General features: G+C 50.6%; 1 protein-coding gene across 4 annotated transcripts in view; it reads left to right on the forward strand.

Annotated features, from left to right (window-relative positions):
• DLGAP3 (DLG associated protein 3) overlaps positions 1-27,834 on the forward strand; it is a 69,218-nt gene that overhangs the window by 5,918 nt on the left and 35,466 nt on the right. For 2 of the 4 annotated variants that reach the window (XM_045298835.1, XM_045298833.1), the window contains exons 3-6: positions 14,733-14,813; positions 16,346-17,497; positions 21,685-21,890; positions 22,205-22,277. In XM_045298835.1, coding sequence (XP_045154770.1) covers positions 16,397-17,497; positions 21,685-21,890; positions 22,205-22,277 — 1,380 coding nt within the window. In that variant the 5' untranslated portion in view covers positions 14,733-14,813; positions 16,346-16,396. Of the gene's footprint in view, positions 1-323; positions 419-5,882; positions 6,074-14,732; positions 14,814-16,345; positions 17,498-21,684; positions 21,891-22,204; positions 22,278-27,834 lie in introns of those variants that run through there. The other 2 variants (XM_045298834.1, XM_004704980.3) reach the window with 2 other exon arrangements.

A 27,834-nucleotide genomic window follows, 5' to 3' on the forward strand; every position in this document is an offset into this window, starting at 1 on the left:
GTGGTGGGGGGCCCGCGGCAGCAGGAGTGGGACTTTGAACAATGGGAAAGATCTCAGGAAGTCGGAACCACGGCAGATCATCAGAGACAGCGGGATGGAAGTAGACCCTGAGTGGAGACTGAGTCCATTTGTGAAGGACTGAGCTGGAAGCTTGGCATGGCGCCAATGTTCTTGCCGCCAAGTGGGGGGAGGCGGCATCCATTGTCCAGCCCCCACCTCTCTGCTTCTCCCCGCTCCCCTCGGTAGGGTGGGACCTTACACTCTGGGCTGCCGTGGCCAAGTACTGGCTCAAGAGCTGGTGGCCCTCCTCCACGACTGGCGAAGTCTGGCTGTCAAGAGAGGAATTTCCCCTCTCACCCCAAAGGAGATGCAGAGTTGAGCTCGCATTACCGATGGAAGAACTGAGGTTAGACTTCAGGTAGGACCCATCAGCTGCGAGTGGACCCAGACTAAGAAGGTGGGGGCGCCGACAGGGACCCCGCTGGGAGGAGGAGGAAGGAGGTGGGGTGCGCCAGCCCCGCCCAGGCCGCTCCCTGACCTCAGGGCGCCGGGCGCCCAGGGCGGAAGCTCCTGCTGCGAGTTCCTCCCCGCGACCTGCTAGCTGGGGCAAGGGTGCCCCTTTCCCAAGCGGCCAGTGCTGGAGCCCCTTCCGGGATCCGGGCGCGCTCTCCGCTGCCGGGCGAGGGGCGGGGGCGCCGTAGCCGCTCCCCACCCACCTGGGCTCTGAGCTTGGGGGTTGGGCCGAGACGGCAGCCAGAGCCGCCCACCTGCCCGCGGTGTCATGGCAACGACTCTGCCCACGTGGACGAGGAGGAAAGGGAGAAGAGTGGAGAGGAGGCCTCATGACAGACGCGAGGATGGGAGGGGGCTCCCGGGGCCCTGTGTGCTAAAGCCCCCAGCCTCCCCTCGCCCGGGCTCCAGCCCCAGCTCAGGGCCCTCCAGGCGGGGCGGGGCTTGAGTTTCAGCCCTGGCCTCAAGAGGGTGCCTGTCCTTGGATGTCCTGAGAAATGACAACCTTGGCCCCCCAGGACCCATCAAGGGTTCCGGAGGAGTCGGGCTTTCGCTTGCGTAGGCCTCCCCCTTCCCCTAAGCCCTCACGTTGGGGTGGTGCTTGGGGCTGAGGGGATGTGAGCCCGACCTACTTCTCCATTTTCTCACTATTTTTCAAAAGGAAAATGACCCACTTTTCAGCCAATCGGATTGGGGCTTCTTCCCAGGCTGATTCCCCGAGCCCCCCTGCCCAGGCTTCGGCCCCATCCGCAGCCTCTTCTCCACGTGCTGGACCCACTTCCTGAGGGAAGCAGTGAACTTGTGTGAAGGTGTGGGGCCTCCCCTGCCATCCCACCTGGTAGGGGGGGCGGGGAACCTGTCCTGAGTGAAGCCTGTCTGGCCCTACCTCAGCACCCCACACCGTACCCTTTGGGGAAGACCCTGCTCCCCATGGCAGCCACAGTCCTGAGCACCGTACCCCTTGGGGAAGACCCTGCTCCCCATAGCAGCTGCAGTCCTGAGCACACCATCCTCATTCCCTCCCAGGACGCAGCCTGTGGAGGGGCATGGAGGGCCCTGGGGAGGGCCTCCCCCACCCTGTTTTAGGGCTCATGGCGAGCTGTCTTTCCCGAGAGGCTCCATTCCACATTCGGCCGTGGAGAACTGTGCCCATCTGTCTGTCTGTGTCTCTGCCTCCCAGAGTTCCTCCCCGGGCTAGAGGCTTCTATCTCTGCCTCTTTCTCCAAGTCCTTCCCTCACTTCAGGATATTAGTCTGGGCCTCAGAGCCCCCTCCCTCCCACAGCTATATTGGCCTGGCTGGCTTGGGGGGTGATTAGGGATTTAATTATTTAGTTTCTCCAGCTCAGTAGATTAATTCCATCCATCACGGGCAGGCCGAGCCTTCGCCCCATCTCAGGGCAGCCTGGCCAACCGCAGAGGGAGGCTGCTTCATTTGCTCACCTGGGCCTCGTATTGACTCTGGGAACGGTGGTGAAGTTCTCTTGGGGAAGAATTTGGGGTGTGACATTGAGCAGATGTGTGGGTGCCTGAGCAAGGTGAAATGAACACACATCTCTGTCATGTGGGGATGAGCAGGTGGACCTACACTTAGGGCTTTGCATCCTTAATGCCTATGTGAATAAACAGGTCAATGCACACAGGCATCAATGGTCATTGGATGATAGTATGCATGCTTGCCAGCCCTGGAGGAACAAGCTTGTGTTTGATGACTGCCTCTGTGAGCTTAGATCCCAAGGAAGTTGTGTGTGCGTGATTGTGCATGGCTGTGCAACTTACCTCTGGATGAACACATGTGCACATCCACAATGTACACACATGGGCATGTACAGTCTTGGGAACGTGTGTGTATGGGCAAGGGAGGGATGATGGGATGGCGGCTGGGTGGGGATTCAGGGCACACGGTGGGGTGTCCTGTGGTGGCCTTATCAGATCAGTAGGATCAGAGGACATGTCACTAGAGATGCGCTGTGTTTACCCAAGCCCTTGGGTGGTACAAATGATTAAGTGCTCGACTGTAGATGAAAGGCTGGTGCTTCGAACCCACCCAGAGGTTCCTCAGAAGACAGACCTGGTGATCTGCTTTTGAAAGGTCCCCCCCTTGGAAACCCTAGGGACAGTTCTACTCTTGTCTGTGGGGTCGTCCGGAGACAGAATGGATTTATTTGATGGCAACTGCCAGTGAGGGTACAGCACAGGGCCTGACAGCGCTCCTGGATTGACAGCCCTCTTTCACCACCTGCATGACCTTGGGCAATTTCCTCCATGTCCTCATCTGTGAACTGGGGATAATAATAGTAGCTACTTCACATTACAGTCGCCAGGTTGATCCAGGATGTGTGTAGACAGGACTGAAGACAGGACTTGTGAAGCTGTCGGCATGCCATGAGGTGAGCTGTACACTCCAGAGTTAGAGGCGCCAACGATTGTCTAGTCCCTTCTATACCAGCCTGGAAAGGGGTCCTCCCACATCTGCGGACATTTCTCCCTGGACAGGGCACTCACAGCTTTTCAGGAAATCCATATCAAGTTTTGTCTGCTGGGGAGTCACGCTCCAGCTACCGAAGTCATTTACTCCTACCTTGTCCCTAGGCTTCAACTGCCTGGCCATTCACTGCCAGTGAGTTGATTCTGACTCATGATGACCCTATAACAGTGGTTCTCAACCTTCCTAATGCTGAAACCCTTTCACAGTTTCTCATGTTGTGGTGACCACCCCCCTCCACCAACCATAAAAGTATTTTTGTTGCTACTTCATAACTGTAATTTTGCTACTGTAATGAATCGGGCGACTTCTGTGAAAGGGTTGTTCGACCCCCAAAGGGGTCGCCACCCACAGGTTGAGAACTGCTGCCCTATAGGACAGGGTAGAACTGCCCCAGGGAGTTTCAGAGACTGTAACTGTTTTTCGGGAGTAGAAATCCCCATCTTTCTTCCAAGGACTGGCTGGTGATTTCGAACTGCTGACCATGAGGATTGCAGCCCACTGTGTAACCACTATCCCACCAGGGACCCTAACTGCTGGATATTACTTCTTAATGGCTCAATCCCTGTCCCTGGACTTACTGAGTGTGTACTGTTTACCAGGTCTTGTCCAAACCGAGGTAGATCAGATGAGCCTTCAGGGAGCCCACAGCCGTGCTGGGTAGCGGAATGGGATACAGGAGAAGAAAGACACTGCTGTGCCCTGGGGTTGATGGGCAGGATACACCTAGGGAAGGCTTCTTGGAATCGGGCAAGGTTGTGAGGACAGACCCTCCGCCCCCCAAACAGAGGAACCTCAGTCTGTGCTGTCCCCCTCCCCATACTTTAAGAGTGGGGTTTATGTACCTCTGAAACTGGGAAGGCACAGGGAGAAGGGCAGGCAGAGTTTCAGTCAGAACTGAGAGTCTGGAGGGGTTACCATATGGACCAAGGTGGTACCATATGGGTCAAGCCTTTGTGGGGGCCTAACCCTCCTCTGTGGTGCTGGCAGACTGCCCCAGTATCATGGAGAGCTTATGGAAGTGTGCTGGCCCAAGAGGCGGTTCTGTGCTCCAACATCATGTGGAGTCTGGGTTCCTGAGTCAGAGGGCAGGAAAGGCCATGAACCACTTGCCCCATCAACCATGGGCATGGGCTCCCAGAAATTGTTCTGGTAGGCTCAGGTCTGGTAGCACATTGAGCAGGGGTGTGGGGAGCAGAGGCAAGGTAGCACCAACCTAAATCTCATCAAACATATACAAATGAAAGAAGGCTCTGGGGTGCTAACATGGGGAGAAACCAACATCTGGAAGCATGTGGGCCACTTGGCTCGGAGAAATCAGCTCCCTGCCACCACTTTCAAGAACCAAACCCAGTGCCACTGAGTCGATGCCATGGCTTATCAACCGCATGTAGGCATCCAACCCTGTGTGAGGCTTTGAGGCTGTAACTACTTACAGTAGCAGATAGCCTCACCTTTTACCCGGAGAGTGGCTCATGGGTTTGTACTCCCGCCCTTGTGGTTAGAGTCCAGTGCTTTCCTGACAGCAACTTTAGGAGGCAGCTATTTGTTGTTAGCTGCCATGAAGTTACCCCCCAACTCAGGGCCACCCCATGCCCAGCCAATGAAAGGCTGCCTAGTTTTGCACAGCCCTCATGATCGGTTGCTGATTGGATCATTTTAAAAATTCATTTTATTGGGGGCTCGTACAGCTCTTACCACAATGCATCCATCCATCCATTGTGTCAAGCACATTAGTACACTTGTTGCCATCGTCATTTTCAAAATATTTTCTTTCTACTTGAGCCCTTGGTATCAGCTCCTCATTTCCCCCCTCCCTTCCCCATCCTCCCTCCCTCAGGAATCCTTGAGAGTTTATAAAATATTTTTTCCATGTTTCCCTTCACCCACTTTTCTGTTATCTGTCCCCTTGGGAGGGGATTATATGTAGATCACTGTGCTCGGTTCTCCCTTTGCCCCCCACACCTTTCCCTTACCCTCCTGGTATCACTACTCTCATTATTGGTCCTGAGGAGTTTATCTGTCCTGGATTCCCTGTGTTGTGAGCTCTTATCTGTACCCGTGTACATGCTCTGGTCTAGCTGGATTTGTAAGGTAGAATTGGGGTCATGATAGTCGGTGGAGGGGGAGGGGGGAGAGAGCATTAAAGAACTAGAGGAAAGTTGTGTGTTTCATCGGTGCTACACTGCGCCCTGACTGGCTCATCTCCTCCCCGTGACCCTGTTGAGTGGATCATCATTATCCATAGGGCTTCCACTTTGTGGAAGCAGATATACAGGCTTTTCTTCCTAGGCTGGCGCTCCATCGAAACCTATTCAGCGTCACAGCAACGTGCAAACCTCCACTGCCAGACAGGTGGTGATTACGCATGAGATGCACTGATTAGAACCTGAACCTGGGTCTTCTCTGTGGAAAGTGAGACGATAAACACTGAACTACCACTGCTCACATTTTACAGATGAGAAAAATCGTTCATAGCCTTGCAGGTAGGCTGTGATGTAATGGTTGGAGGCAGTGACTATTGGCTCTCCAACACCCAGCAGTGAAGGTCCCCGGGCCTCTTCTTTCCAGATCTCTAGATTTGGAATCTAGAACCCCACCTCTGATTCTAGGGGAGGAAAGGTCTGTGAATCCAGGGTGTCTAGCTCTCCCAGATACCAGGACTTTAGCCAGCAGGACTTCTCTACTGTCTTTTGCATGATTGTGGGGTGTGTGTGTGTGTGGTGGTGGTGGTCTTCAAAAGGACCTCTGGTTTTCAAAATAAATTCCTAGATGCATGAAATGAGCACATTTTCAGCGACCCCATCATTGATGTTCCCATCCTGATTCAGGTGTGACAAGAGCCTCAGCCTTAGGCTGTCTGAGAGACTGAGAGCCCCTCCCAGAGGCCCTGTTTCCAGATCTTAAGCATTTTCATGGTGTCTTCTTTCTCCTCAATAGCTCACCCTTGGCCCTGTACTGAACAGTTTGCTACATTCTCTTATTATTCTTTGGGACATCGCAGTGAAAAAAGGACTCTTTGAGAGACGAGGAAACGGAACTTCAGAAAGCGGAAGGGACTTAATTAAGTCAAATGACTAGTAAGTTGGACCTAGAATTGGAACCTAAGTAGATTAGCTCAAGACCCAGAACACACAGGCATTCTCGCCAGCTGCTCTGACCAGGATCCTCAGGAGTTCTGGCCCTAGGGATCGCACAGTGGGTAGGAATGACTTCCCTAAGCAGGCCCTCTCGAGAGAGGGAGCATGGGTGGGTATGTGACAGGGCAGTGTGGCTGAGATTTGGCTCCGTGGAGATGAGAGGAGGCGCCAGCTGAGAGTGAGCAGAAAACAGTTAGTTGTGACTGTGAGGAGGGGGCAAGGCTGATCAGCTTGAAAGCTGTATTGTGTCTAGAGGGGCCATGACAGTGCTGAAGGAGGGAGGCGAGGAGGAGGAAGTCTAGACTTTGCTTCTGGCACCATTTGGTCCTACGACCTGCCTGGGAGAGGAACTGGGGCCCAGGACGTTTGAAGAGACCTCCTGGGGCTAGGTGGTGGATCCTGCTTCTGCAGCTCAGCCCCGGGGCTTTCTCCCTACAGCCTCTGTCTCCCTCTCTTCCGTGGGCATAGTGTCACTCTTCTTCCTCTCCCTACCCCTTTCAACCAAGCAAAAGGGCACAACTGGGGAGACCGTGATGTGACTGGAAAAGAACCATCTTTTACTTGCCAGTCGAGAGGGCTGGGTGCACAAGATGAGCAGGGCTGGGCCTGGAGGACGGGCTCAGGATACTGAATCTTCAGGAACTCTTCAAGGCCTTTCAAGGAGGAAGAGTGGAGGGCCTTCGGGCTGTTGTACGTAGAGTGCATGATACATTCATTCATGTAATAGATCGCTTTTGAGCTCCTGTTACGTGGCAGGCATTGTTGTAGATACTTAAAGATACGGCAGGAATGACATCCTATAGGGAAGACATACTATTAACGTGTATAGAGAAAATCGCCTCAAAGCACAGTCATGCTATGGGGACAATGAGAGAGGTGGAGGTCTCGCCTACCTGGGGGATGAGGCTTGCCTTTAGCTGGAGTGAGTGGTCCAGGAAGGCCTCTCTGAGCGGCACCCCAAAAGATGAGAAGGAAGAAGTCATGGAAATATCTGGGGCAGAGCGTTCTAGCATAGAGAACATCAAGTGCAAAGCCCCCCCTGAGGGGGAATTAAAAAAAAAAGAGATTATAAGTAGTGTGGGTTATTCAATGGCTGGATACCATCCTATCGGTCCGGAGATGGATTTAGGCTTAGATCTGCCTAAATTTCTTGAGGGTTTTGGAGCTAGTAAGCCCATTTTTTGCACCATCTTCCCTAAGCCTCCAGGAAGAGTTGATTAAATAAAAAGGTAATAAAGGTGAAGGAATAAGACCCCTAAGCTCCCATCTGCCATTCTAACCCCCTCCTTTTTCTCCTCCATTTTTGGGGCAGGGAGGTAGGAGAGGGGGGTTTTCTCTGGGGTCTTAACAGACTAGAGTTGGGTTTAAGTCATGCGGAGTCTTCTGCCACAGGGCTGGCGAGTTGGGATGGAGGGACAGGCACCAGAGATCCTGCCCAAGAGAAGCTGGGCAGAGCCAGGATCAAAATGGGCAAGGAGGCTCAGGCAGAACTGCATGCAGGAGGAAGTGGTGAGGGTCATGCCCCCCTGTGCCCAGGTGACCAACCAGGCATGTGGACTGCACGCCTGAGGCTCCACGTTGTGGCTCTCGGTGGCCGTCCCTTTCACTGCTAGGGCAGGTGTAGGGTGGTGAGAGAAACAAGCAGAATCCTGGCCATATCTGTTAGGTCAACATGGGCAGAGGAGCGGTTTGGTAAAGGCTGGAACTTGCAAGTCCCAAGGACACACATGGCTCACTCACAGACATGGTGGAACCCGAAGAGACAGTGGCAAAGTGAATTCCAGGCCCCGATTGCTGTAAATTCTGCATTGTTGGACTGATGTGGGATGACCTCATGGCTCCCGGGTGTGTGTGTGTGTGTGTCTCCCTCTGCGTGTGTGTTGGGGTGGGGGAATCGGTTGCACAGGTTGACAGAGCAACTACATCTCCTGTCTCACCATAATGCCCAGCTTGTAGCCTTCCCAGGTAGATTCCTGGGGGAGTGACTCTGACTATTTGATTTTCAAAATCTTTATATTTTTCCAAGACAATTCTTCGTGTCAGCCCCTTAGACACTGGCTCCCTAGGTGTGAACAATCCTTTTTTTTTTTTTTAATCATTTTAGTGGGGACTCATACAACTCTTATCACCATCCATCCATTGTGTCAAGCACATTTGTACGTTTGCTGCCATCATCATTCTCAAAACATTTTCTTCCCACTTGAGCCCTTGGTATCGGCTCCTCATTGTTTTCCCTCTCCCTCCCCCACCCTCTCTCCTTTTCCCCAGCAGTGTGCCTTTGGTCTTATGTGACTGGCCCAAGGAGATCAAGTGAACGACCCAAAGTCACACTGTAAAATAATTCGGAAGTAGTAAAAGTGCAAATAATAAGAGTCACCTTCATAGGGGCCCTGGTGGCCCAGCAGGTTAAGCACCAGGTACAGTGCTAGTGAATTATATGCTTTACCTCATTAACTCACATCATTAGGTACCCTTATGATGGTTTGGACATTCTCTCCATTTTACCGATGAGAACCTGGGCCAGGAGAAGTTCCCTAAGTACACGTGGCTAGTATGTGAGCCCCAAAGGCTTTGAACCCAGATCTCCTCAAGTCAGAGAACCTACAGAGAACGGCTTTGATCTTGGGAGCTTCTGAGCAGCAAAGGTCGTAAAGGAAAATCAACGGACTTGGCTGGGCAGGGCCCCAGGGGAGAGGACGAGAAGATGCTAGACTCCTTCCTCTGCGGCCCTTTTCCTCCCCCACTTCCCACTCTTTTTCTGGAAGGTAATTGCTTGGGGCAGTGACAGCCTCCTGGCGAATTACACAGCTGGTTTCCCAGGGAGATTTGTAACAACAGCCCCGCCAGCCTGGCAGCCCCCAGCAAGTTCCGGTTTAAGAGACTAATTGCTGGATTGTGTAGTTGGTGCTAAATTGGGTAATTTCTTGGTGACGGTATGTGTGCCACTTCTTCCATTCCCAGAGAGAGTCGCGTTACATCAGCAGCATTTGTCACACAGGGCACCCTCCTCGCTGCCTTCACTCCCCACCTTCCCAGCCAGCCCCAGGCAGGAGCACAAAGGCTGCTTCCCTGGGCCCAGAGGTTCACCAGACGGAGACCACTTTGTGTCCTGGCATAGTAGCGGGTGACCGGGTGCACCAGAACGGGGAGCCTACACCCAGCACCTAGGGCTGTTGTAGGGCTTCCAGGAGCTTCCTTTATGTATGCTGTGCATCTCTGACCTTGGGTTCAGAGCAAACTCACTGCTCATCACGCAGGGGAAAAGGCTACGCCGCATCCTGAGCCACTCTAAAGTGTGTGGCAAGGGTGAGGCGGGTTTGTTGGCTTGTTCTTTGAAAAAGCAGGCTCCCTTTTCATGATTATGTTGACTTCCCAATGGGGTGATTTCATGAGCTTGATTTCTCTAGGCTTGCCGCCTAGGTGGGAGAAAAGGTAAGGCATGGGAGCCTGGCAGCTTTGACCTTGAGCCTCAGCTCTCAGTGTGCCCTGGGGTGAGTCGGTTAACCGCTCCAGGTCTCCATTGCTTCCGTACAGTGAGTGCATTGGATTTGGGGAATTGTATTGACCTCTTTGAATAGCTGTGGGGACCAGATAGACAAACTTGAGGCCAAAGAGCTGTTCTCTGTAAGTGCACCTTCCCTCGGCAAACACCTGCTGTCTGTTAAGCAGTGTTGTTTGTTGTTGTTAGTTATTGTTGAGTCGGCCCCTGACTCTGACAGGCCCATGCCCAACAAGTCAGAAAGCTGCCTGGTCCGGGGCCATCCCCATGGTCACTTGTGATCCCTAGAATTCTCACCGGCTGAGTTCCTCAAGGCTTTCCTCCTGGTTCATCACCCCTTAGATGAACTTCCTTCCTCCTTCCTCCCCATTTAGTACAGTTCACGGTCATAGCAGCATGGGCGGTGGCTGTGCATGAAGTGTGTTAAATGGTCATTGAAACCGGGTCTCCAGCACAGAAGGTGAGAAGTCTAACACGGAGCCGCCACTGTCCCCAAGCATTGGTCTAGGGCAGTGGTTCTCAATCTTCTTAATGCCGAGATCCTTTAATACAGTTTCTCATGGCGTGGGGACCCCCACCCCCACACTCAACCGTAACATTATTTTCATTGCTACTTCATAACTGTCATTTTGCTACTGTTATGAATTGGGTAACCCTTGTGAAAGAGTCATTTGACCCCCAAAGGGGTCGCCAACCCACATGTTGAGAACCACTTGGGAATAACGCGGTGAATAATACGGACAGGATTCCTGTGCTCCCACGGCGCTTCTATTCTCATGGGAGAGATGGGAACTCTGAGACGCTCACACACATTTAAAACGGGGACGATGACAACTGCACAGGTACATAGTGCCTTGCGAGCAACCAGCAGGAGGATCTGACCTAGTCAGGGAGGCCAGAGAGCATCCCCGAGGAAGCAGCAACTGGGCTGAGATCTGAAGGGTGTGCAGGAGTTCGCCAGGCCGAGGTGGCAGGAAGAGCTTTCTGGTCAGGGGGCGAGGCCCCGTGATGTGAGGGAGCAGGGGCTGGACAAGAACGCAATGGCTGGAGCGAGCGAGCAAGGGGGATGGCATATGGGGAGAGGCCAGAGGAGGGCTCGACCTGGCGGGCCTTGCTGGACAGCTTAAGGTGTTTGATCCGGAGGACATCAATAAGTCGAAGGAAGAGTTTTAAGTGGAGCCACGACAGGATCGGATTTGTGTTTCGAAGTGACCATTTGGGTTGGAGAAGGGCAAGAAGAGGACCAGGGAAACTAGTCAGGAGGGTTTTGCAGAAGTCCGGGCAGGAGATGATGTTTTGAGGCGGCTGGATTTGTAGCAGTGCTCTCTACTGCCAATACCCCCAAAATGACCAATGGTGGTTCCAGTTTATTTCTTATCACAAACAAGTCTGGCGGGAGGCAGCTGCTTGTCCTGGGACCATGACTCAACGGTGTCAGGCCGAGCATCTCTGTTAACCTCCTGACAGCAAAAGAGCTGCCATCACCCCAGCCACCACGGCTGCATTCACGCCGAGAGAAAGAGCAGGGATGGCAAAAACGTTTCCCAGACACCCTCATCAGACTCTTACATATACCTCATGAGTCAAACCGGAATCATATCTGAAGGGCTGGCTCTCTGTAGGTTCACCTTCCGTCTGCAAACACCTGCTGTCAGTTCCGCCGCGTTCTTTGCTGTCAGTGGCTGTGGCGTCAGACCCTGACTCTGGCAGTCTCGTGCACAATGGGGCAATGCTGCCTGGTCCCAGCCCATCCTCAGGATCACTTGTGGTCCAAAGGATTCTCATTGGCTGATTGGTGGAAGTCGATTCCCAGTCTTTTCTTCGTAGTTAGAGGAAGACTGGGAAAGACAAAAGGAGGGTGGGAATGGGTTTTCCCTAGTCAGTCCATAATGATTTGGTGCGTATGGAAATACGAGGGCATGCCTGAGGCAAAGCCCGTAGGATTTGGTGACAGATTGAAATATTAGCCCTCTCTTCTCTTGCTTCTCCTTCCTATTGATTATGTTCATCATGGGGCCAACGGGTGGAGGAATGAAATCCTAAAATATAATATATAGGAGGAAGCCAGTCATTGATTAAATCCATAAATTGGTTATCTTTTCCCCTAGTGTTTTTAATTTGATTATATTGTTGACTATTTGGACACTGGGGATTTTTGAAATCTAAAACAAAGACTTCACATGAAGGGTTATATTGTATAATCTTTTAGAGTTTATATAAGTGATTAAATATGCATGCTATCATTTGATATTCATTAAAACTCTGGGAGAGAGGTGAGCAGGTATCATTAGGCTCAGAGATGGCAGGTCACGTGTTGGGTGTCAGATCGTCTGATTCCAGCGCGTACGCCTTCTCCACTAGATATTGCTGCTTGTAGAGGCCATGAGAGCCCACTGTAACGGGGCCAGGGGGCTGTTTGTCTGGCGCGGAGCAATTACAGGGACCTATCTCCCCTGAGACTAGAAGGCCACAAATGGATGCCAAGGAGGCTGAGGTTTGATAAGGCCTTGATGAAAAAGCTCAGGGGCTTGGCAGCAGCACCTGTGCAGGGGGTGGGGGTGGGGGGAACCTGGGAACATCCCGTACTGAAGCTCAGAGTGAGGCTCCAGCTGGAGGTAGCCACAAGGCAAGCAAATGGCACGGGAAGGAGAGGAGGAGCAAGCACAGCCGAGGGACTGGTCCATCAAAACTTCTTTCTAAGGCAGGAGGGGCTGCCGCACGCTTTTTCAACAACGACGTGGGAAACCACCTTGATATCAAGTCCCAGCTGCTTCCCCAGAGAAGACCACTGAAGGAACAGAACTGTCATGTAGAACCAGGCAGTTGGTATCTGTGTGCTCACCCCATCTCCCTCCAGGGAAGGAAACCAGCTGCCTTTCCAGAGCAAGCCACGGGCTGGGTCAGAAACTGGCAAGGCTGCCCCCTTTCCAGAGCAAGCCACGGGCTGGGTCAGAATCTGGCAAGGCTGCCCTCTCCTTCCCTTGCTCCTCCACGGAAGATCTGCAGGAGAGTCTGCGATCTTCCTCACCGTCTCATGTCCCTCAGGATCAGGAAGCCCTTTCTGATGTCAGACCCATCTTTTCCACTGCTATTAATCATGCCCACGGTCTCAGGCTGGGTTCTCCATAGGAGAAAATGAGAAAAGCACATAAATGTATGTATTCATGCATATATATACACATATATCATATATACCCAATGCCCAATGTTTTCCTATGTATGTATATATTCAAATATATACCCAAATTCACTTCCATGAAGCCTTCTGACTTAAAGTGACCCAATAGGGCAGGGTAGAACTACCCCTGTGGGTTTTGAAGGCTGCAACTCTTTTTTTTTTTTAATCATTTTATTGGGGGCTTGTATAACTCTTATCACAATCCATCCATCCATCCATTGTGTCAAGCACATTTGTGCATTTGTTGCCATCATCATTTTCAAAATATTTTTTCTACTTGAGCCCTAGGTATCAGCTCCTCATTTTTTCCCTCCCTCTCCCACCCTCCTTCCCTCATGAACCCTTGATAATTTATCATTTATTATTATTTTTTCATCTCTTACACTGACCAATGTCTCCCTTCACCCACTTTTCTGTTGTCCATCCACCAGGGAGGAGGTTATATATAGATCCTTGTAATCGGTTCCCCCTTCCTCCCCCACCTTCCCTCCACCCTCCTGGTATTGCCACTCTCACCAGTGGTCCTGAGGGGTTCATCTGTCCTGGATTCCCTGTGTTTCCAGCTCTTCTCTGTACCAATGTACATCCTCTGGTCTAACCGGATTTGTAAGGCAGAATTGGGGTGATGATAGTGGGGAAACAAGCTTTAAAGAGCTAGAGGAAAGTTGTATGTTTCATTGGTGCTATACTGCACCCTGAGTTGCTTGTTTCTTCCTTGTGACCCTTCTGTAAGGGGATGTCCAATTGTCTATAGATGGGCTTTGGGTCTCCACTCTGCACTCCCCCTCATTCACATTGACAAGATTTTTTTGTTCTGGGTCTTTTATGCCTGATACCTGATCCTGTCAACACCTCATGATCACACAGGCTGTTGTGCTTCTTCCATGTGGACTTTGTTGCTTCTCAGCTAGGTGACCGCTTATTTACCTTCAAGCCTTTAAGACCCCAGATGCTATATCTTTTGATAGCCAGGCATCATCAGCTTTCTTCACCACATTTGCTTATGCACCCATTTTGTCTTCAGCGATCCTGTCGGGAAGGTTAACATCTCAGAATGCCAGGTTATTAGAACAAAGTGTTCTTGAGTTGAGGGAGTATTTGAGTAGTGGCCCAATGTCTGTCTGCTACCTTAATACTTAACATATAAATATATGTACATAGATCTATTTCCCTATTGTTATATATAAATATATTTACATATGTACGCGCCTGTGTTTAGACCTCTATAAATGTCCTTTGCCTCCTAATTCTTTCCTATATTTCCTTTTACTTTCCTCTTATCCCACTATCATGTTTGGTCTTCATTTGGGTTTGAGTAATTCCTCTCGGTTACAGTGCCCTGATCAAGCACTACCAGGCATCCTACAGATTGTATAAGATTTTTGAGGGAAGGCCACGCATAATAACTATGTTAGCCTCGGTGTTAGGGGAAGGGTTTTAGGGTGGGTGAAGGGACATTTGTAGGAGGGAACATCTTGTGCAAGACTATAAGGACTTAAAACAACTTTGTTATGTCAGAAGTTGTTTTCCCGTTAGACTATAAGCCCTTTAAAGATGGGGAAACACTGAAATCGTCTCTATATACTTTTTACCCAGAATCTTGCTTGTGGTAGTTACTCCACAAATGCTTGTGGAATGGAATCATATTTAAAGGCAATGAAATAGCAGTTTTCAGCACCGTGGACAGATCACACAGACACCTGCAGTTGGAGGTAGTCCAACCTGTAAGCTCATTTACATGCATTTGCATAATGAAGCTAACTTCATTTCCCTGGGGTCCAAAGGCGCTGCATCATGGGAGATCCAATCAGTTCTGGTGTGGGAGGTTGGGCAGGGAGATTGTCAGGGCCAGAGATGGTCCCCTGAGGACTCTGGGAGAACATTGTTCTTTCTTTACTCATGGTCCTTTCCTTTTCTGCCAGGGGCCGGCGGTCCTGAGCCTTCTGAAGTTAGGATCCTGCTGGTGGTGGGGCCCTGAAACCCAGGATGGGACACCCCAGATGGTGAGTGGTAGGTGTATGGGAGATGGGGATTCAGTTCAGGTTCTCAAGGCAGAACACCTTGCTTTGAATCTTAATTCAAAGTGACTCACCCACTTCCCGGCCTGTGGAGCCTCAATTTTTCCATAGGCAAAAGGTGGCTAATACCCACATCGCAGGATTTCAGTGGGGTATGTACAGTATCTGGCACATAGCAAGTGCTGGAGGAATAATGGGCAGCGAGCTGTGAGCAGGAAAGCTCTGGAAGGAGTCTGAGATAGGGTGAGCATGGGGAAGTGGTGGGAAGGGGAGGAAGGGAGGGGCTGAGTCTCTGAGATGTCGCTGTCCGGAGTCTTGGAGGCTGTCATGCTCTCCTTGTCAGCAGATGGCTCAGGAGCCTCGTCTGGGGTGAGGCAGAGAGCCGTCTGCCAGCTCTCAATCCCTGCCCCTCCTGCTGATACCCTCCCTGCCAGAGCTCCTGTCCTGACAGCTCCTGGAGTCCTGATTAGAGGCAGATCTTGCTGAGAGCTGACCTCTCTGTCCTGTAGCCTGGGCAAGTCTGGGATGGTGGCCAGGGGCACTGGTTCCAAAATGTTCTCCCTGTCACTTCCCTGGCCTGCTATCTCACTGTCCCCAGGTGGTAGGAGTGCCTGGGTTCCAATCCCAGTTTGGGATTCAGATCCTGCCCCACCTCAGCTTTCCTCCTCCTCTTTATGATCCCCCCCCCCACCATCCCCACGCTCCCCACCCCCAAGGCAGTAAAGTGATAGGGCAGGTGGGGATAAAAGTGAAAGGGAAAGTTTCACTGGGGAATCTTTGGAAGCAGGGGAGGAAGGCAGGGGGAAGATGAGGCTTTCTGCTCCTGTAACGGTTTGCAGCTTTGGGAGCCTACAGGGGATTCCACCTTGTCCTGTCGGGTCATTATGAGTCAGAGCGGACTGGAAGGCAGTGAGTTGATTTTGGGGGTGGGAGGGTGAGGAGGGAGGAGTCATCTGAGGTCTTCCTTCCTATCTCAGTCCTAAGGGAAGGGAGTGTGAGCCTGCAGCCAGATGGGAAGAACAGGGCGTGGAAGGCAGGGCAGGGCTTTCCCTGTGGAATGGTACTGGATTTGGGTTGAGGATTTGCTTTGGTCATTGCTGCTGGGAGCTGAAGCCTGGCTCTTGGAAGCACTGGGTAGCTGGGTTGGCTCTGGATCCTTTTGCCCAAAGCCAGATGATTAAAAGCTAGTTCACCTAATGGCTGGCTCCTTTGCATATTTATATGAGTCCGGGTGTCCTTTCATTTGGGGGAACTCAAGGACTTTAGAAAACCCATTTGGCTGAGGGCATTTCTTTCTTGTGAATAAATATTTATCAAATTGGCAGCATTTGATGAATGATGGGATTATTTTGTGGCCTTGTGTCTCTTTCTTCTAGTCTGCCTATTTACGGGCTTTTTAAGCCTATTTGTGGAAAGACAGCACAATTAGTGACAGTAAATGTGGAAAACAATACCTAATGAAGGGGGTTTTACGGAAGTGACCTGTGGTTCAACTCCCCTTCTCCCTCTTTTCTTAGGAGGATCCTGGGGCCTGGCCCCCAACACTATGAAGAGCCTTTGCTGAGGCCATGAGGGGTTACCATGGCGACCGAGGCAGCCATCCCCGCCCAGCCCGCTTTGCTGACCAACAGCATATGGACGTGGGCCCAGCTGCCAGGGCCCCGTACCTGCTGGGCTCCGGGGAGGCCTTCTCCACCGAGCCCCGCTTCTGTGCCCAGAGAGCTGGCCTGGGACACCTTTCTCCTGAAGGGCCCTTGAGCCTGAGTGAGGGGCCATCAGTAGGCCCTGAGGGAGGGCCAGGAGGGGGTGGGGTTGGGGGGGGTAGCAGTACCTTCCCCAGGATGTACCCCGGCCAGGGCCCTTTTGACACCTGTGAAGACTGTGTGGGCCACCCACAGGGCAAGGGTGCCCCCCGCCTGCCTCCCACCCTCCTGGACCAGTTTGAAAAGCAGCTGCCAGTACAACAAGATGGTTTTCACACGCTTCCTTACCAGCGAGGACCAGCAGGGGCTGGGCCTGGGCCAGGACCAGGGGCTGGCACTACCCCCGAGGCCCGCAGCGAGAGCCCCAGCCGCATCCGGCACCTGGTTCATTCTGTGCAGAAGCTCTTTGCCAAGTCCCACTCTCTGGAGGCACCGGGGAAGCGGGACTATAATGGGCCCAAGGCTGAGGCCAGAGGGGGCTCTGGGGGAGACAGCTACTCTGGCTCTGGAGGCCCTCACACCTCCCACCACCACCACCACCATCACCACCACCACCACCACCAGTCCCGGCATGGCAAGAGGAGCAAGAGCAAGGACCGAAAGGGGGATGGGAGACACCAGACCAAGGCGGCGGGCTGGTGGAGCTCAGACGACAACCTGGACAGTGATAGCGGTTTCCTGGTGGGCGGGCAGCCCCCTGGGGAGCCTGGTGGGCCCTTCTGCCTGGAGGCTCCAGATGGGTCCTACCGGGACTTGAGCTTCAGGGGCCGCTCAGGCGGGTCAGAAGGCCGCTGTCTTGCCTGCACTGGCATGTCCATGTCACTGGATGGACAATCAGTCAAGAGAAGTGCCTGGCATACTATGATGGTCAGCCAGGGCCGGGATGGCTATCCAGGGTCTGGGCCAGGCAAGGGCCTCCTGGGTCCAGAGACCAAGGCCAAAGCCAGGACTTACCACTATCTGCAGGTGAGACTTTGGTACAGGTGGGCAACAGGGTCCTCCGCCCTTACTTACCAGCACTGTCACCCAGGGAGCAGCGGGGAGGTCTAAATGGGGGTCTGCTACCCCATTTAACAGAGGCAGGGATAACGTTGCTGTGTTATCTTGAGATGCCTCTTTTTCTTTAGGAACTTCCATCTCCCCATTTGTGCAGTGACATTTTTTTGCACGTGGTAGGTCAGGGCCAGAAGGACTTCCCCTTGATGTGCCCTTGTGGACTATCTATGTTGGCCTGTCTGGTGGGGGTGAAGCAGGGGTGAGGTAGAGGGTCAACACCAGACAACAGAGTGTCAGGCAACCTGGTTGTAGCCTCTCTTGAGTTTGGACTCAGCATTCAGAAAACAGATCTCCGGCCCGAGCCTTTCTCCGGATCCCTTTCTGCACACTTCAGACAGGTCCAGCTTTTGTTTGAATGTGAAGGTCAAGCTGACCTTCAAAAAGGGTTCCTCTTTCTAAAGGTTCTTCTGCTGGCGTTTTTTTGTGGTGGGGTGCTGGTAGTGGGCTAGCCTGTAGTGCAGTGGTTCTCAACCTTCCTAATGCCACGACCCTTTCATACAGTTCCTCATGTTGTGGTGATCCCTCCAACCATAAAATTATTTTCGCTGCTACTTCATCACTGTCATTTTGCTATTATTATGAATTGGGCGGCCCCTCTGAAAGGGTTGTTCGGCCTCCAAAGGGGTCGCGACCCACAGGTTGAGAACCGCTGCTGTAGTGGCTAGCCGAGAGCCCTGTCTCCTGGGTTGTGGGATAGACAGGTATGCTGAAGCCTGAGCCCATATGGAGTGCTAGGCAGGGCCTCCTGGGATGGTGCATATGAGAGCTGGGACGCAAGTGCCACCCTGTGTTACCACACCTATGGTGAGGCTCAGAGTTATGACCCCTTCTTCTCAGGAGCCTTCATCTCACCCTCATCCATTCACCGTTGACCAGGTGTAAGGAGCTTATCTCTCTATTATTCCCCCTCCCAACGCCTGCTTCAGGCTCCCCATACCTTCCGGTCTGCTTTCAGGAGGCCTCCCAAAGTTTTAGGGAGTGAAGAGAAAAACAGTACAAATTCTAGAGGTGGCTTGGGTTAGCACCAACACTCACAGGGCTCACGCTTGTCCCCCATTCATTCACTGAGACTTTCATGGGTGCCCTGAATCCAGAAGGGAAGCCACAGGTACTTCTTGGGGTGCACTCCCAGTTAAGGAGGGGGTAGTTCCTGATGTCCAATAGAGGACAGTGTGACGAGGTTGTGATAGGAGAGTCCTGGTCTTCATGATGCACAACGAAGGCATTTCATCTACCTGCAGGGATGGTGGCTGGACGTGGCTAGGAATGGCTTCTAGGTGGCTATGGATTTGGTCCAGTAGATTAATGACCTTCTAGGAAGAGACTACAGCATGCTCCAAGGTTTCGGAACTCGAGACTACGTGTGCCTGTCGCTGTTATTTGGCCACTACTGGTTTTGCCTGTAAAATGTGCATGTGGTTGAGCCTCCCTGGGGAACTCTCTGAAAACCCAAGAGAGCATACAAGGCCTGCTAGAAGCAGGAGGGGATCAGAGACAGAGAGGCGGTCAGAGACTTCTAGGATTGGAGATTTCTGAGTTGGAATTGAATGGCAACCTCCCTGGGTGGGGATGTACTCTAAGCTGAGAATTGAAGGTTCTGGCAGAAGGGGTCTGGGTAGTATAAAACCACCCTTCCACCCCTATATGGGAGCCCGTGCCAGCTCGAGAGCTTCAATGCCACTCTAAAGCTCCCCGCTGCTTCTCCAGGGCTGCCATGACCTGCGGGGGCTTCCTTCTTAACATGCGCCTCACAGTGTCCTGCAGAGGAGCAAGGAGCTCTGCAGTGGCTGTGGAGCCGGAACCCTGCAGTGAGACAGAGCATGCCCTTGCTGTCCCATCTGCTGGCTTGCCTCTCTACCTGCCTGTGGCTCCTCTCCGGAGCGTATGGGGCAGGGGAATGAGCCACCAAGGTCTGAGATTCTAGAGCATGTCAGGTTTGGAAAGTCTGGTTCTATAGGAAAGTGAGCCAGGGGGCTGCCGAGAGCCTCCTAACAGCCTTCTGCTTCCCTGGTACAAACACAGGAGAGCCTGGCCCCCCACCAGACTAGGCTTCTCTGTGGAGAGCTTGTTTCTCTCATTGGACCCCAGCGTTCCATCAACCTTCTTCTGGAACCCCCATTTCTACCCCGAGCCTCTTCATGACGTCCTGGAGTGTTCTTGGGCCCGTGTCTCCTTCCCTGGAGGTTCTTTAGTGGAGCCCCGTTTCTTGACTGGGGTCTTTACAGAGCCCAGTCCCATCTCTGATTGGCATTCTCCTGGTCTCCTCACCTAGCCCCATTCCCAGACTCTCTATGTGATCTGTGAGCTCTCATGCCCTCCCTGAGCCCTGAACCCTTCCAGAGCCCACATCCTCACCCCACTCACCCTTTTCCTTACGGCAGGTGCTCTGTCAAACATCTTCTCCATCTTTCCAACCCTCTCCCCACCACCTTCACGGCACCTCATTCTTCACAGTAGGGACCAGCCATCATACGCCAACTTCTCCTTCCTGGCCATGCTGTAGACCTTTCTAGATTCCCAGGCACTTTCCCCTCCTGGCTCAAAGGGAACGCTATGCTGAAACTACCCCCAGGGCCTTGGGATCATCCCCTTAGGAGCTCTTCCAGCCAGGACCTGTCTCCCCGACCTCAGCACCTAGAAACCATCGTTCCCTTTACTAGTTCTTTCCCTGGTCCTGAAAACAGGAGCAAGCCTCTTCCATGCTAAAGCATCCTCTCCCAACTCGTGTGCCCTTCCATAGTCTGTCATCTCTTCATACCCAAGTTCTCAGAGCATGGACTCCACTTCTTCCCTTCCCTTCATTCGCCCTTTCTCTGCAGTCTTCCCCCTCTGAAGTGCCCTGGTGGTGGTTACCACTGGCCTCCTAAGTGCTAGCCTCAAAAGGTATTTTTCAGTGCTTATACTAATAATAGCAAAGATTTATTAGGGACTTGCTATATGCTATGCATTTTGTTTTGGCTTATCTACCCTTCCTAACAACCCTATGATACAGGCACAGTCATCACTATTATTTTTCCAGATGAGGAAACTGAGGCTTGCATATTACTCAATTTTGCTCAAGTTCACCCAGCTAACAAGTGATGGGGCTGTTGGGATTTGAATCTGTCTAACTCCTGGGCCCAAGTCACTAACCTCTGAATGCACTGTGGCATTTGACATTATTGACTTCTTTAATCTCTAAATGCCTCCTATTTCTATGACATGGCATTCTCTTGACTTCCCTCCTACCCCTCTGCCCACTCCTTTCCAGGTAACTTCACAGATTCCTCTTCCTTTCTTTGCCAGACCTTGTTAAATGTCAGAGCATCCCTCCCTGGCTCTCTTTTCTTCTTCCTCCTTGGCTGTTTCATGCACTCTTTTAGATTCAACTGCTACCTGTGACTTCCAAATATCTCCCTCTAGCCCAGATCTCCCCACTGGGCTCCAGAACCCCAAACCCAGCTCCCTGCTCAATAGTTCCGTGCCAAACCCCCGACACTCAACCCTGAGCCCATCACCGTTCCCGCCGAGACCATTTCTCTAGGAGTCTGTGGTTCCGTGAGCACAGCACCATCCTCCAAGTCCTCAGCCAGAAATCTTAACAGTCATCCTCGACTCCGCCTCACCCCCTCACCCCCACGTCTAATCAAGCTCACGGAAACTCCTTAACATCTCTCATTTCCATCTCCTCCTCACCCCTCTCATTGCCATTGTCTTAATTTAGGCCTCCTCATCTCTTGCCTGGAGAACAGCATCCACCTCCTAATTGGTCTGCTTGCCACCACTTGAGCTCTGCCCTGCCCCTGGCCCTCTGCAACCCATCCTCTGCTCGGACGGTTGAAGTGCTCTTTCTGAAACATACATCTGGTGTCACACCCCTGCTTAGAATCCTCCCTGGCTCCTCATAAGAAGGGAGAGGGCAGTCGATTCTCGAGGTGCCTCTCAATTACGTGACAGAAGGCCTGGGGAGGGTGACGACACATTGTCTCCTGTTAAGGAGAGTGTGGGGCATGGGTGTGATCAGAGCAGAGCACCTCCTGCTGGCAGTGGGGAGAAAGGGTTCTGATTCTAATTTTAGTAGGACTGGGTCTCAGAGATAGAGGACCCTGTCCCCACAGGTGCCGCAAGATGACTGGGGGGGTTACCCAACTGGTGGCAAAGATGGGGAGATTCCTTGCCGCAGGATGCGGAGCGGCAGCTACATCAAAGCCATGGGGGACGAGGAGAGTGGAGACTCGGATGGCAGCCCCAAGACATCTCCCAAAGCAGTTGCCCGGCGCTTCACCTCCCGCCGCTCCTCCAGCGTGGACCAGGCCCGGATCAAGTAAGAATGGGGTGGAATTCTGGGGCAGTGGGGATGGGTACAGGAAGCTGATGATGGGCCCTTGCAGGAGGTGTGTGTAGCCTGGGTATCGACTGGGTAGCCTAGAAGATCTCACGCTGTGTCGGCACTCGTGGTGATGGTCCCTTTCAAAGTGCCTCATTGGGGAATCAGAATCTCTACTAGGGACCCTGGGGAGAGCTCTGCATGGGGGGTCCATGGTGGATAGAACCTGTTCAGAGCCCCAGTGCTATCGTTCCCCCTCCTACACCTCTTAGCTGAACCCTGTTCTGATTGTAGAATCTTGACTTTTCCAGCTGCTGTGTCCCACCCCGGATCCATCCCCGGAGCTCTATCCCTGGCTACACCCGTTCCCTCACCACTGGACAGGTATGCAGGGGCCCTGGATATCTGAAGGAAGGGGTGGAGTCAATACATCCTCAGCTTAGGCCATAGGAATCAGGATTTTCTTTTTGAGAGAGCTCAGATCTGGATCCCAGGAAACTAGGAAGGCTGACTTGGCACTCATGCAGCTGACTCTCAGAGAATCACATCTTTGCAACCCTCCAAGTATCCTTAAAGTGATGAGTTTGTAAGAGCAACATCAATTCTCTGAGGTTCCCCAGCCTGGGCCTGACCTGAATGCTCCCAACACACCTCAGTGTAAAAGGTGGGGCTAATTCACAAACAAGACAGACAGAGCCAAACCCTCGGGGTTGGTTTGGGCTGGAATTCTGCCTCCACCTTGCTGACCACAAGCAAGACACCTTCCTTCATCACCACCATCTCTTATCTGTAGAACAGCAATCGTAGTGATAGTTACTGCACAGGGGTTTTGTGACAGTTCAATGATCGGATAGATGGAAACACGAGGCGGTGGCGGTGGTTCTTGGCTGTTGACTTGGGTCCAAGTCAGGGCTGCCTTATGTACATCCGAGTGAAACATTGCCTAATCCTGCGCCATTTCACAAAGTGCCTGCTATTTTATAAATGTGAATTCCATACTGAGTTATAGATAGAAAACCTTCTCCCCGCAAACCAAGTGGAGACAGCACAGTTTAGCAATTAAATGCATGAGCTGGGTTTGAATTCCAGCTCAGCTACTTACCGACTAAGTGACCTGGGGGCAAATTACTTGACTTTTTTGAGCCCCACTTTCCCTGCTTAAAAATAGGCATCATAATAATGTTCTTGGCACATGGCCAGCACTCAATAAAGGTTAGCTATTTTTACTGTTTGCTGGAAAAAGAAAAAGCAATGCAAAAGACGATGCTCCTATTGTACACTGCTGCAGCCTCTCCGCGTTCCTGGGGTACGTTTCCTGATTTAGGGAGTCTGATCAGACCAGCCTGCATGGGGCCACTGGTGGTTCCCAAATAGAGTTATTGCCTTCTGTGTGGCAGACCAGGGTTCAATTCCCAGCCAGTGCACCTCATGCACAGCCATCATCCATCCATCTATCCGTGGTTAGGATGCTGTCAGTGGTTAGGATGTTGGTAGAGCTTTCAGACTTGGACAATAGACTAGGGAGAAACGTCTGGTCATCTACTTCCAAAAAAGAGAGCCAAGGAAAACCCTGTAGGATTTAATGGTTCAATCTGCAACCCGTTTATGGGGATGACGCAGGACTGGGCAGTGTTTCCTTCCATTGTGCATGGGGTGACCATGGGTCGGGTGCGGATGTGACAACAGCAACAAGAACATGTTGCCGAACCCACGCATCCCTGCTTAGTCCTCATTGTACTTGGCCTGTTAGCAGTACCCAACACAACCGATGACTCTTTCCTTCCTGGAACTCCCATCAGTCCATTGGCTTCTAGGACAACCACACCCTAGGTTCTCAAGGCCCTTCCTGGCTGTGCTCGGTCAGTCTCCATCACGGGTGCCTCTTCAGTACTCTGGAATGTGAACACTGACATTTAGAAACCTCTGGACTTCCCCCGCACTCCCTCCTTAGGTGGCCTCATGATTTTAAATATGCTCTAGAGTCTGGTGGCGCTCAAGTTCACATCTCCAACCCCTACCCTTCCAAAGGTGACAGGCATGCATATCTATGTATTGAGATCTCACTTGAATGTCTAATGAACTTCTCCAGCTTACGATTTCCAGAACTGCACTGTAGATACTCTTCCCTCCCCAAGGAATCCTGCTCCACTGCCTACCCCACTTCAGATACAGGCAGTTAACACCCAGTTTACAGGCAACGTCCACCTCCCATTTAATGTTATGGAAATTTGCCCTCACTTTGGAGTGAACCGACCCCCTAGTCACAATACATTCTTAATCACAATCACTGTTACTTGTTGCAGGTGCAGTTTTAAAGTCATTGTGAAAGGCTTGGCGTCTTTTCTTGCACTAATCTCAGGCTACCTAAGAACCCGGTGCACTGGCTTCGAAGCCAAAAACCACACCCACTGCCATCAAGTCCATTTCTACTCACAGTGGTCCTGTGTAGGGTTTCCAAGATTGTCGATCTTTGTGGGAGCAGAGCCTCATCTGCCTACGATAGAGTAGTTAGTGGGTTTGAACGACTGACTTTAGTCCAATGCCTAACCTGTAGCACCAGCAGGGGACCCGGTCCTGTTGTTGTTAGGTGTCGTGGAGTCAAAGCTGACTCCCTGTGAACCTGTGTACAACTGAATGAGCACTGTCGAGTCTGGCAGTATCCTCAGAATTCCCGATATGTGTGAGCCCACGGTTGCAGTCACTGTTTCAATCCATGTGGTTGAAGGTCGTCCTCTTCTTTGCGACCCTCTACTTACCTGAGCTGGAGATTCTTCTCCAGGGACTTGTCTCTTAATTACACATCCCGAGGATGTGAGACAAACGCTCACCAAGGGACTCTCCATCCGAGACAAATCTGTTTGTTCTTCTGGTGGTCCATGGTACGTTCGCTATTCTTCACTAACAGCAGAATTCAGAGGCATTAGTCTTCCCTAGTCTTCCTGATCCAGTGTCCAACTTTCACACGCATGTGAGGTGATTGAGAGATACTGTGGCTTGTGTCAGACACACCTCAGGCCTCAAAGGGACATCTTTGTCTCTCTAACACTTTCAAGAGGTCTTGTGCTGAGGATTTGCTTACTGCATTATGTCATTTGGCTTATTTACTGCTGCGTCCATGAGTGTTGACTGTGGATCCGCGTAAGATGAAACCCTTAACACCTTCAGTCTTTTCTCCCTTTATCATGGTGTTGTCTATCGGCCCAATTTGTGTGGGTTTTCTTTTTCTCTTTTGCAATGAGATGTAATCCATCCTGAAGACGGGTAGGCTTTGATCTTCATTAATAAGTGCTTCAAGTCCTCTTGGCTTTCAGCAAGCAATCTGCAAAGTGTTATCTCCGTAGCATAGGGTGCTAATGGACCCGCCCACGGTCCTGATGACATGCTCTTCTTCGTCCAGTGTGTCTGATTATTTGCTCAGAATTTAGAGCGAATGCATATAGCGAAAGGATACAACTCTTTCTATCCCTTCGTAAATGTTTTCTGTGAATGTCTGTAGAAAACTCCACTTTTTAAATGAAAAAAAGTATTTTACCCTCACTAAAAATAGTTTAGCTTATTATAGAATTCTAGGTCAACATTTGTTTTCTCAGTGTGTTGAAGATATTCCTTAATCTTTTGTCTTCTATTATTGCTTTTGAGAAATCTGCTGCCAGTCTGATTATCTTTCCATGTGGGGAATTTTCATTTCTATCTGGTTGCTATTAAGATTTTGTCTTTATTTTTGATGTCCCGCATTTTCACTCTGATTTATGTGTCTGTGTGCTCCCTGGCTATGAGGATTTGTATCTTTTGTCAGTTCTTTTGGAAAAATATCTCCTGGTTACTGTTTACATGGCATCCTTTATGCTCAGCCCATTTGTGTTTTGAGTCTAAGGTGTATCACTTCTAAAAATTGCATTAATTCAGGTGAAACACATATACAATGAACAACTTAATATGTGCAATTCACATTTACAAACATTCACAATGTTGTGTGACTACCACTTCTTTTTTGTTTGGGGTATGGAGTGGTGGTCAATTTCTGGGGTACTGAAAGGGTGAGGACAATGAAGGCTGATGAATGAGGGTCCACCTGGTATCTCCTGGACCTTGCATCCACTGAAAGATCTCCCTAGTTTCAAAACATTTTCAGCATCTCTGAAGAACAATCTTTGCCCATTAGATAATTATTCCCCATTGTATATCTAGCAACCACGAGCCTTCCTTCTGTATCTATTGATTTGCCTGTTATAGATATTTCTTCTACAAATAAACCATACAATATATGGTGACCTTTTATGCCTAGCTTCTTTCACTTAGCATGTTTTCAAGATTCACCCAAATTGTAGCCTGTAATGGTACTTAATCTTTTTTATAATGGATAATATCCCATATAAATTAACATAGGTGTTACAAGATGTTCTCTTATAGATGGTATATAGTTGGATTTTGATTTTTATCTAGTCTAATAATCTCTGCCTGTGAACCAGAGTGTTTTGTTCATTCATATTCAATATGATTATTGATCTGGTTAGATTAGCTCATACAATTTTTGTTCCTTTGTTCCCCATTGATGGATAATATTTCTGGTGTAATATTTTAACTCCTTTGCTGTTTTCACTATACATTTGAGCCACTTTCTAAGTGGTTGCTCTATGAATTAAAATGATTCATTTTGGGTAAAATATAGAAACATTGCTCCCTAGCTCCAATAGACCTCCATTTTGTTTCCTCTTCTTTGTACCATGATTGTAATAAATACTACATACATTTGTATTACAGACCAAACAATATGGTATTATAATTATTGTTTTGTACAATCGTATGTTCTTTAATGGATTTGAGAAAAATAGATCTATGCAAGCTTTTTTTTAATCTACCTTCTTATTTGTCATTTACTTCATTAGTATTTCTTGTAAGACAGATTTCTATCAACAACGAATTCTTTGGTGTATGTTTATCTGTGAATAGCATTGTTTTGAGGGATAGTTTGGCTGGATACTGAATTTTTGGTTGACTTCCCCCACCCCTACCCCCCTGCCAGCACTTTGACCATGCCACTGCACTTCTTCCTGGCTTTAATTATTTTTGAAGAGGGGTCAGCTATTAATTATATTATTTTTCTCTATGATGAATTTTATCGTTGTTGTTGAGGCAGTAGCATGAATGCCTCATCTGACTACCTCTGACTTTAGTAGGGAGAACAAGAATCCAATTCCGCATCTGCCCAAGGCTGATTCCAGTGAGGCAGAGGTCAGAAATGCCACCACTCTCCATCCTTCTTTACTCTATTCTGACACCAACAATTCTTCCCACAGCACTCTACTCTGCTGGATTCAATAATTCATTGCAGAGGCCACACAGAACTCACAACAGATAACACTTGTGTTACAGGGAATTGATTTGGGAAGGAGCCCTGATATAGCCTAATGGTTAGGCATTGGCTGCTAACTGAAAAGTCAGCAGTTGGAAACCACCAGCCCCTCCTTGGAAGAAAGATGAGGCTTTCTACTCCTATCCAGGGTTACAGTCTTGGAAACTCACAGGGGCACTTCTGTCCTATCCTATAGGGTTGCTGTGAGTCGGCATTGACTTGATGGCACTGAGTTTGGTTTTTGAGGTGCTCTTGTTTGTTAGCTGCTATGGAGTTGGTTATGACCCACAGCGGCCGTACACACACCAGAACAAAACACTGCATGGCCCTGCACCATCCTCACAATTGTTCCCATGCCTGAACCCACTGTTGCAGCCACTGTGTCAGTCCATCTTGTTGAGGACTGTTTTAGTCTGGGTACTTTGGAGAAACAAATCAACAGCAACTCATGTACAAGAGAGAGTTTTACGTAAAGAAAATGTGCATCACGAAGACATCCCAACCCAATGCTGCCCAAGCCCACAAGTCCAACATTAACCCTTTAACCCAACACCAGTCCACAAAGTCCTCCACCTCACAAAACAGAGG

This window comes from Echinops telfairi, unplaced genomic scaffold, assembly GCF_000313985.2.
Source record: "Echinops telfairi isolate 266 unplaced genomic scaffold, ASM31398v2 ScPeMD7_7457;HRSCAF=8495, whole genome shotgun sequence".
In the NCBI taxonomy this organism is placed as follows: domain Eukaryota; kingdom Metazoa; phylum Chordata; class Mammalia; order Afrosoricida; family Tenrecidae; genus Echinops; species Echinops telfairi.